This window comes from Emydura macquarii, unplaced genomic scaffold, assembly GCF_026122565.2.
Source record: "Emydura macquarii macquarii isolate MOO-44397 ecotype Brisbane River unplaced genomic scaffold, CSIRO-AGI_Emac_v2 contig_3506, whole genome shotgun sequence".
NCBI classification, from domain to species: Eukaryota; Metazoa; Chordata; order Testudines; family Chelidae; genus Emydura; species Emydura macquarii.
The window spans coordinates 3,830,349-3,841,820 of NW_027133643.1; the positions used below are offsets into that span (position 1 = coordinate 3,830,349).

General features: G+C 45.6%; 1 protein-coding gene across 1 annotated transcript in view; it reads right to left on the bottom strand.

Annotated features, from left to right (window-relative positions):
- Positions 1–6,393, bottom strand: part of NRDC (nardilysin convertase) — a 44,609-nt gene extending 38,216 nt beyond the window's left edge. Inside the window, exon 1 of the mRNA XM_067535453.1 lies at positions 5,958–6,393. Coding sequence (XP_067391554.1) covers positions 5,958–6,331 — 374 coding nt within the window. The 5' untranslated portion in view covers positions 6,332–6,393. The remainder of the gene's footprint in view (positions 1–5,957) is intronic.
- Between the last annotated feature and the right edge of the window lie 5,079 nt (positions 6,394–11,472).

Genomic DNA, 11,472 nt, shown 5'->3' on the forward strand with positions numbered 1-11,472 from the left:
CAAAAGTAAAACTAGAACTTAATCTACTAGTACATTTTTTTGCCATATAATTACACATACTGTGTAAACTCACATGGGCTTAACTTTTATAAAACAGCCTGTACATGCATTAGTTTCTACATTATTAAAGTCACATACAGTTAAAGATAACAAGGCTCACTCCCAAATTGAGATTTCCCAGATGTGGGTTTACAAAGTATGAAAGGAAGGTGTAATATAATTAAACTTCATTGTGTTTTACTTGACAATTATCTTTACATGAAGGAATTATTGGTCCTACTTTTTTTTTTTTTTTTTAAACACAAACATGAAATATTTTATTATTTGTCAAGTGCTCAGTCTGATAAGGTAGCGTATATTATATGAGAATCTAGACAAGTGTCAAAATAGGTCAGGAATGTGAGGTATCCAGAGCTGTTGTAGATGTGCTGGTCACAGGATATATGAGAAGCATTTTAAGAATTAATGGAAAGAAACACAAGTAGCATCAAGCACTAGCAGAAGTCAGATGAAAATTTTATAGTGAGATAATGTGAGCTTTTAATTCCTTATGTACCTTTTTTTAAACCACTAAATGCTGCAGTTAGGGAAAGAACTTCATAAACAGTATGCTAGATTAGCTTCCTGAAGCAAACACACCTATAGTGCAACTAGCTTTATACAAACAGACCTCCGCACCAAGAAAGCTCAGTGAACTGAATGGGACTCTACACAATAAACCCCTATGTCTGTGCAAGGGTCTACCCATAAAGAGCAGTTTGCAGGAGTGGACCTTAATCTTTCTTCAAGTTAATTTCTCACGACTCCTAATCATTGTTGCTCTGAACCTCCTGACAAGTGCAGTCTCTTCTTCAAAACCGAGAAAAGATATCACTTCTCTGCTCCATGACTTTAAATTGCTACAGCCTAAAGAAAATAATTGGCTTTATTTGCTGTTATAAAGCAGCACAAATTTGTAACTCACTGCCCAGTGTCACCCCACAATTCTTCTCAGTATTACAGCTTTCACCTTGCACTCATGTATGCACACTGGATAATCTACTTCTATCAAAAAGTTAATTGTGTATTCCTCCCCAGTTGATTCTCATTTGTGTTCTGCTCAGTGTCTAAGAAGTTATGATTTTACATTTTACAGGGTCAAAACCAATCTAAAAGGCAGAGACGTCCAAGTCATCGCCTCCAGTTACTGCCTCTCTTTGCAGGGGATTTATCATCCTTAACACAGCCATGGAAGAGGATCACATTTACCCAATAGGGAGAAGTCCACGCTTCACTTGATCTGGAAGGAGCTGGTAGACAATCGTCAGTTGGAGGTATCATGACAGTAATTTTTAAACAGTTCTCTTTTATGCAGAAATAATTAAAAAGTTTAACTATTTATCCCACTGTCTGCACATAAGCTACACCACTACCACCACCACTGAATCTTAATTATTATACATTCAAATTTGGAAAAATGTTTACAGTTTTAACTGCATAAATATTACACACACACAATTCTAAACCGTACCTATAACATTTACTCCAATTCCACAGGACTCAAAGCACGATCCTCAGCTGATGTAAATGCAGCATAGCTTCAGGATACCTAACTGAGCAGCATCAGTAGCCCTCTTCACTAATAGAGACAGTCAGCTTCTTCAGCTTTTCATGGCCCCACAATATATACTCATTTGCTAGTGATCAATATGAAGCTCAAGGTGAAGCAACACAGCTTCCTTATTCTTTTGGAAGAAAGATTTGACAGAAACCATAAGCTTGTTTGGCAAGTTGTACTTTTTAGTTCTCCATTATTTTTTCTGTCCTCACAACATTTCCTCCTATAAATAAGCGAGCAGATGATAATATTGTGTATTTACTCCCCACCTCCAAGTGATCACTGAAGATGTCAAGTAGTAAGGCAAGGAAACAGTTTCCATTAAGACGACTGTGGATGAACTAGGCAACTGTTGAAAGTGATTAGGTTTCAGCTAACAAGAATCTAAAACAGAGGTAGGTAATGCTGAAGCAGAGATGCTAGTTGAGCTAGGTGTTCTTTACTTTTTCCGTGTTTTAGTCACAACTGGAAAAGAAGAAAAGTGTAATCAAATTATAACCGAACACTAGCTACACTGCTAGTATATGAGCAGAATGTAGGAATAATGAAGGACTCCCATCACTGAATCTAGACACAAAGACAAAGAGGGTGGTGTATATTCTGGTTGCTCTTTAGAAGTTCTTCTAGTGTTTGTACAGAGGAGATATTGGCCAAAGAAAGGTTAGGATTTTTTTTTTTTTTTAAGAGATAAAATTTAAACATCACAGCTAGCATTAACAGAAGACTTATTCTTGTGACAAGTTATTTCCTTTAATTCCTTATACATCAGCTAGCCAAAAAAACAGCAGGCTAGAGATTCTGCTTCATCTAGCAGAGAAAATTCCATTTACTGGATCAAAACCCTAATGCTAATATAAGATGCTTCAGCTATATGGATGAACATAGAGTATTTGTGGGTAACAAAAGTGAGAATGCTCCAAATATGAAGCAATTTTGGAGATATGTTTCAGAACGTCATTTAAGGGATACTGAAATTATCCAACTACAAGTATTATAAACCCAGGAAACTCAGATAATTTTAAACACACACATTAATGATATGGAAATACACAATTAAGGCAACTGAATGACCCTATGGCATGCCTATTGCATGGCATTGCTATTTTCACTAGACATGGATTTTTTTGTCCTGATTAACCAACTTAAAAACTTCTCCCCATTCTGGTGTCACTACAGGGCAGAGCCCCTTTGTTTTGGTGTTTGGAGGGCGTAGTTTGGCAAGAGGTAATGATGGAAGGCTGGTATCCTCGGGCACAGAATTAAGGCTATGGTGTATGGTCTGTAGTGTACCACAGCGCTTCAGTGTGTGCTTGTGAGGGGAGAAGTAGATGCTGTGTATGGTTAGACTACCTGCTTTCTGAATACTTTGCTTGTGAGTTGTCAACATGGCATATATACAGCAACACCAAAGTTGTGTACTAAGGGTGAGATTTTTCAAACCTTCTCAAGTGCCACCCTAACTGCCCTCCCATGGAAATCAGTGACTTAACCACTGACTTCCATAGGAGAAGAGTTAGGGGAAAGCCAAAAGATTTTGAAAAAAATCCCACTCTCTATGCTTATTACATGCCACACCTACCAGCAAATTCAGAGTCCACAGTTGTCTTCATCTCTGTGCTCCCCCTGCCTCAGAATAGCAGCCCATGATAGTCTGTGTACAATGAACTTCGAAATCCCCCCATGGTTACACTACCAGAAGGGAAGTTTACCATACCCACAGGCCCTCTCACTAACAAAACTCTATGGACAGATGTGACACTCATGGAGAAGCATGAAGAAAAATGTGAGTGGGTCAAGAAGGATCAGGGAGGCAGGAAAGTGGACTGGAGGAATAGAATGGCAGTTTTCCTACTCCAAGAGATAGAATCCTCTCCATTAACCACCAGGGAAACTGACTTTTGTCAATTTGTGTAATAATTTAACTTTGAATTTGAAATGGACAAACAGAAATAAGTTTCCCTACTGACTGCATTAAAAGGACAGCATTTATCCTAGTGGCATCTTTTGGCCTTTATTCTTCAAAACTTAAAGTTTAGCATTCAACAGAGATTGGTATGCAAAAATCTCCTTAAGAGAAATCCTCTGGCCTCTTTAAGAATAGCTGCCATATATTGTTCATTAGGATGGAAGCTACAGGCTGCCCTCACTTGGCAAAAATGGCTGCTATCTCTAACTGTTCCTAGTGGCATGTAAAATAAAGCTGCACCCAAGGAAGATGTATGTGCAGAGACCACCCTATCACGTGATCAATAATGTTTACTTGTGTTCTCCTATATATCCACTTGTTTTCTCATCTTAGATTGTAAGCCCCTTGAGACAGGAACCATTTTTTTGTTCCATATAGCACCCAGCGCAATTAAAACTAAAATAATATTGATTCCCTATATATTAGGATGTATTAGAATACTGTGTGGGGCAGGAAACTGGAAATAGTGGCCATTTTCACTAAGTACTCCATTAGCAAGGCTCTTGCTTTCATTTTTCTCTCAACCCACAAAAGTAACTTTGTTAGTACCTAAGGTGTTGTCTAATCTAAGAAGTGAGATGGGCTTTTTTAAAAGAAAGTGGGGGACCTACATGCTTTGAAATATCACTTAATACCTAGCATAAAATGCAGATTAACACCTTTAAAAATCAAGTTAGCTAGTTTGTGTGTGTGTGTGTGTGGGCGGGAGGGGGGGGGGGGGGGAAGAGTATCAGCCAGCTAACAATTTTAAAGTTGTTAAACTGTATCTACACTAGATGTTAAGTTGTGTTTCAAAGTTTAGGTACCTGCATTTAAAAAAAAAAACAAAAAAACAAACACACACCTCTTCCTAATTTAAACAGATCCCGGGAAGCTCCTCATCACAGCAGTCAAACAGATGTCCCAACCACTTACTTCCACCTTGTTTACCCACTCCTACCAAACTATTCTGCATCCACCTCTTTCTTGAAGCAAATACCTTGCTGAATTCACAATGTATTTAAACACAAAAGTAGCCCCACATGCTTAAAATTAGGTAGGGGCTTAAGTACCTTGCTCACTTAGGGCCTAAAGCATGTGAGTGCTAGATCAGATATCCCCCAGACTGGAAAGGACACATTTCTATACCTGCAAAAGCCCTAGCGTGGAAGCACTTATAAGTGTATAAAAGTGCTTTTGCCCATATAGTCTTTGATACAGAAAACTGGTATAAAGTTATATTGTCAAAAGCACTTTTTCTGCACTTTTTCATAGTATCAGGTTGTATCTATGCTAGGAGAGTTTACTGGTACAGTTATACAAGCACATTTTTTAGTCCTGGTCTTAGATTTTGAACCCTGCAAATACTAAATACTGATAGCACAGTATAATGGATAAGACTTACAGGCACAGCGATGCATGGACACAAAATTTGTAACCACATCCAATCTGCACACACAGACCACAGATATAAAGCAGATATCCACAGATATGTAGGGCTCTACTTAAAAGATATTACCAGCTCTACCACTGACTGATCTTGCTCTTCCCCCTACGCCAGCCTCAAAAAAAGCCCTCTACTGGTAAGATGTCTCCCCAGATCTTCTCTCCTTTCCTCAATCCGAAGCCTATACTGCTTGGAGACCTTTCAAGGTACACTCCCTTCCTCTTCACAACCCACACCTCCATTGCTTATCCTCCTCTCATCTCATAGCCTCTTTCCCTCCCCAACACCAAATCTGTAATGTTAGAAGACCTACCACCACCCCGCACCTCAACCTGCACTGTTCCGAGAGACAGCCCCTAGTATCTTCCCCACACGCACTCCAGTACTGTTTATTGCTCACAATGGCTCCCATTCCCTCCTTCAAGGCACTCCTCCCCCTTCCCACCCACCCCCCATTACAGGCATCCTGCAAATCTTACATCCTTTCCCCATGGTCTTCTTTTCTCTCTCGATTTTCTCTCAAATATCCCTCTCAACAAGAGAAAAAGCAGGGAGGAACAGGTGAAGCACAACTTCGCTAAAAGCAAAGGAAGAGGCCCCTTGCCCCTTCCTTTTGGCTCCATCCTGAGCTCCCCTTTCTTTCCCTGAAGCAGCATGCACTATTGCTAACCCCATTAATTCAAAATAAGGTCAGGATCCCAGAAACTACGACACGAGACTTTGGTCCAGCTTCTGGTTTCCGGACTCCCACTACCCACCCCCAACCTAGGTGGTAACTGCGCATTACAAAGTCAACCTTCAGTGCATTCACATGCGCACAGACAAGACCCCGGCCTCTGCCCTGAGCCCGCACAGGCTCCCACTGCAGGTCCCCCAATAAAGGCTCCCTCGGCCCGCACTGTCTGCAGCACGTTGGGAAGGGCGATTCCCCCTCCCCCCCCCCCGTGCTGCCGGGGGTGCCCCCTCACCTGTACTGCTTGGGGTCACTGGGCGACTTGACAACGTCGGGGTCCCCCAGGTTGGGCTGTGCCCTGCGGTCCCCTCCTTCCTCCTCAGACTCCTCCTGAAGCAGGCGGCCCTTGGCGTCCCGGCCGCCCTCCCCGAGCTGCTGCCCCGAGGGCAGGTCGGAGCAACTGCTCGAGGCCTTGTTCCTGCCGGGCATGGCGGGGGAGCTCCGGGGCGGCTGCCGGCGGGAAGGGGGAGGGGGAGGGGAAGGCGGCGGTTTCGGGTCGGCTCGCACAGGCCGGCTGTGACCGACACCCCCGCGGGCCTGGCCCGCACCAACTCCCGTTCCCGGGAATCCCGGCCTCCTCCGCGCTAGGACCGCTAGGGCCCTCCACATCCACCGGGCCCGGGCTCGGGCTCGGGCTCGGGCTCCCCGCACAGACTCGCTCCCTCCCTCCGACCCACCACAAGCGGCCGCTCGCGGCGCAGCTGCAAAAGCGATTCTCAGACAGGCTTCCCTTTCGGCCAATCAGCATCCGACTTCAAGATCACATGGCCGAGATAAGCCAATCATAGCCCCAGACGGGCCAGCTCGCCTCTGATTGGTAGAAAGGACGCCTGTGGCGTAGGTAGGGTCAGGACTCCGGTTAAATCATAGTGATTCGGGAAGGGGGGGGAAACGCGGAATCCAGCCAGCGGCGAGGAAAGGAGCAGGAATGGATAGAGCAGACTGTCAGGCTCCCTGCGGGAATTAGCGAGACTTCTCCCCGCCGCCTTCTTTAAGGACTCGGTCTGATTAATTAAGACCATCTCCCCCTCCCGGTCCTGCGTTGGACTCTTCCAACAGCCGGATTTGGAGGAGGTGCTTCGCTCCCTATTGGTTCTATGAAATGTCGCTCACAGACAGCTGGACCAATCAGCTGGCGAAGAGGATCCACCCGACGTCACAGCGAGGAAGGAAGATGAGTGATGGTGGGAGGAGTATTAAACTGAAGCGTGGGGCGAGTGATGCTTCCTCTGCTCCCTCCCCCCCCCCCGATCCCAACCTGGGCTCACGTCACGCGGGACCCTGGCACGAGCGTGCCAACGCCACGTGCTCGCTAGGGCTGGTTTGCGGCCCACCGGTGGAAGCAGCGCAGAGCACGTGCCTGTGACGTGTGGGGGGGCGGGACGGGGCGGTAGTGAGCTTCGGGGCCCGCGGCGGGTGGAGGAACGGGTTAATTCCTAGGGGGGCGGGGCCCAGCGGGGTGGGCCGGGGGAGGCGCGGCGTCACGTCACACGCGGGGCTGTCTGGGGCTGGCTTGGGTTGTCCCGAGCCCGCCTGGGCCGCGCGCGTGGCCGGGCCGCAGCGAAGCGCGCTGCCGCGTTTCTCGGCGCGGCGCCCGCGGGCTCAGCTCGCGGCGGTTGGATTCGGAAGTGGGGACGTTGGGGGGCGGTTCTGGGGTAACGCGGGGCCCCCGGACCAGGCGAGGAGGCCCCGGGGAGTGGGAGGAAGGTGCCCAGGCGGATCAGGGAGCGGGACTCACAGACGTGTCCCCAGGGAGGGGGAGGAGGGATCTCAGCGGCGTCACGGCAAAGGCACCCCCGGGAAATCCCCGGCCTGTCATACCGGCAGTTGTGTCCTCGCGGATTGCCAGCGCAGCTGGGTGCGTGGCAGGTGCTCCCACTGCGCCCCCTGCAGGGCAGGGATGGAGGCGAGTCCTGCCGCCCTCCTTCCCCCTGGGGGTGATGCGCGGTGATTGATGCACCAGGATCCCGTTCAGACTGAGCCTGTCTCCCCTGCTCTCTACCATGCGAGGGGATGCCCTTGATAATGCCCTGCTGCTGTAGCCTTCAGCCTGGCCTGCTCACAAACAGCCCCCAGCATGCAAGTCACTCCAAGCGTGTGTGTTTTCTAATTGTGTGTGTGTGTGTGCACGCTGCAGCCACCCACACCTCATCTCTTGCCCCCCTTGGTTATACTGCAGGGCGACTGTAACACACTCCCACTCTTAAATTTTCTCCTGGAAATGTATCTACCCTGCTGCCCAGCCTTCTCTGGGACAATAGACGTTTATATAAAGTCTGGTGTTTCTTTCATAGGACTAATACGCACACAATTTGCCACCCCACTGGAGTTTCCCAAACACTTCAATTTAAACTCACTGGATTAGATAAAATAAGATTATTAACTACAAACAGGTTTTAAGTGAATACAAGTAATGAGGCATACGATTCAGAAATAGTTAAACTAAAGTTAAAATGTTAGTGGTGCCTAACAATATTAGATTCAAGCAAGTTTCTCACTATGCTTTCAGCAGTTTTAATGACCAAACTCTCTAGGTCAGGATCCCTTCTCCCAGAATTCAATGACTGCTCCCTTTGGTGCTTCAGGTGTAGAAAATCAATGGGGAGAGAAAGGGGATGTTTTGGGATGTTTGTCCCTCCTTTTTAATAGTTTCAGTCCCACTTTTGAAAAACATTTCCAGCTGGGTACCAGAAGACAAAATGTCTATGTGGAAGTATGTTCCTTGCTGCTTTTTTCTCACCTGTTTGAGCTTCCTTTACCTCCTCTTCTTGCTTGATGACTGTTCACTGCTTAAATGTAAATTAAGCAGAACACACATTCCTTTGTTTAGGACAGACCTGTTTGCCAACTTCTGCTTAGGTAGAGCTGTGGTGTGGAAGGTGTTAATAGTATCATATAGGGAAATCTTATAACTTCACATACAGTGTTGCCACATATAATTTACCAGGACAACAATGATGATTCAAATGATCCCTCCCAAGGCATACTTTGTACAAAGATCATTATAATAGTGTGTAGGGTGTGGACATAGGTACATTCTGTCATATATGCATATTTGGGGGCACACAATGAGAGCAGTTGCTACAATTTGTGGCTGTCTGTTGCATGGGCAATGCAAGAGGGAGGACAGGTTTCTTTGAGCCACCTAACATGCTGCACACCCTCAGTGAGGAGGCTTCAGCAGCTATGCAGAACCTAGGAGCAGGTATTGTGGTAAGGTTTTGGCACATAAGCCTTCAGAGCTCTGAACCAGTAGTAATGCCAGTCCTATGAAAAAAATAAAAATCTTAATATAGTAGTAAGATAAGAAATAGTGCAGTAATTTAAATCTATTTACGAGGGTAATTCATTATGCCTTTATGTAGAGCCAACAGCATGTTAAGTGCTTTGCAGATGATAAGATATAGTATTTAAAAAACACCTAAGTACGATTTTCAGAAGTGACTTAGGCACATCAGCACCTAAGTCTCATTGAAAGTCAGTGGGACTTAAATGACTTTTGAAAGTAGGACTTAAGCTCCTAAGTCACTTAGCTGCTTTTGAAAATGTTACCCAACATTTTTTTCCCTGAAGAATTTACTATCTAGATGGTCACAATTCAGAATTAATACAGTATGTCCCTTTTGTGTGTTCTGTTAGTTTCACTCACATCAAATCCTCCTGAGATTTTTTTTCTCGTTTTGGTGGTGCGTATTTCTTTTACACCTTTTGAAAGGATTGTTCTGAGACATTTTCCAGTCAATTGCTGTTTTGAAAGGAAGTTGTCCCAGCTGCACAAGTCCATGCAAACTTTATACAATCCACAAAGATGAGCAAAAGGTGGGGGGAGCAAAACTAAGAGGTCAAAGGGTTACACAAACTAGGAGGATCCTTCTGTGAGATGTGGAGGGGACAGAGAAGGTGTAACCTTTGACAGGTTTTCTACACAATATTTTTCTGCCTTATTCAGCCACAAGATGGACCCCAAAGCACATGTAACCCGGAGCTTGCTACAACTTTTCATTTTCAAATCTACATTCAGTGTTGCAGGTTATTCCATAACTACCAAATCTATTGAGCAACTTGAGACAGTTCTCCAGACTTCTCAGTTTTCAGTAGAGATGGGCTGGAGCCAGACCACACACACCCACCTCTAACCTTGGTATCTACTAGTGCACTAAGGCTTATCAGACATAAATGGGCTTGTCCTTGAAAGGGAGGATCCCTGCTCTGTGCAGGGACTGCAATTCAGAGCTCTGGGAACAAGGGCTGCTGACCAGGGAAATGGCTTGAAAGCCTTGGCCACCCAGGCCCTCTCATAAAGGAGACTGGGTGGGGGTTTTTTTCTCCTCCTCTCTCTATGGTTCTTTGGCTTCCCAAAGGCCTAGGCCTCTTCTATGGAAGAATATTGACTTTTTGTTTGGACTACTTTAACCCGTCTGTAATGGGACAGAGGCCCTGAACAGCACAGCCAGAGGGCCATGCCCCAGACTCTTTGACAGGAGCAGTGCCCATCCTCTCACCAAGGGGATACTAAAGAGAGTGGTTCAGCCTCCATGCCCATGTAATCTATAGCCTCTCTCCCAATACTGTCACCTTGGGCTACTCCTGAGGTGGACACTTGTCCAATGAATGTTGGAATGAGACCATCAGGTACTTTCATACTAGTCAATGAATAGCTGCCCACAGCAACAATTGTACTGACCTTTACCAGAAAGTAGGTTACACCATGACACCTTACAGTGGTGGCTGGTGCCTAGATTAATTGAGGAGACAATGTCACAAGCTGCCCCTTCTCATTCAGGTGGGTCATAATTCCAAAGTGGAAAAACTAAGACCTAGCTAGGAAGGAGAGGATAAAGAAAGTTGGTGGGCAAATGGGAAGAGAAAGGCATCTCTTCCTTCTGCCTCCCCATCATTACAATGAAAATGGACACTTCACTGCAAATGGCAATATGGAAGAAAACAATATTTTCCCCTCTAAAGCTGTCACTGTGCTCTCCTAGTCCCCTCTCTCCCTGCCATCTAGCTTTCCCCTACCATCTCCCACCAACCCTGCCAGACACACCATGAGTTCACCCACCTCCAGTCACGAGTTGATTCCATTCTCCCCGGCATTCAGCCTGCCCTCCTCACAACTCAGAATCCCTCAAGGTCCCTCATCTCCTTCCAGTCCAACACTCACCAGTTCAGAAATGCATCTCATGTCCCACCCATGGCTATCTCCCCAGTTTGAGAGACCCTCTTCTTCCGTCACAGCTGAGAACCACCACCCTCAGCTCTTTCAACGTTATTTTTGTTACTAGTTAAATAAGTTATCCTAAATCCTGCCTGTCACCACTGAAATGTTACACCTGCTACCCTGTTAATGCTTGCTTTACCATTCAGCCTACAGTTTCTCCTTTCCCCTAATGATAATTGGGGCCCAGGGAACACTATCTGGCAGAAAAGGCACAAACAGCTCAGTCTAAGTCAACCAGATTCACAAAAAGACCATCTCTTCCCTGATGGATGGCTCCGTCCTTACTATTTATTGAGATAAGTAACGTAGCTCACACTCAAGCAATCTCTGACCACATTCAGTGACTAAATAATGTCTTTTTATTTTGTCAGCTTCATATATATAGATACAATATGTACACTCCTAGCACTGCACAAATTGCATGTTCACCACCAGATTAGAAATACCCCACAAAAGAGAGCATTTATTTTAGAAAGATGACTTTTGAGAGCAAGAATGAGCAATATCCAAACACATTCACTAGCACAAG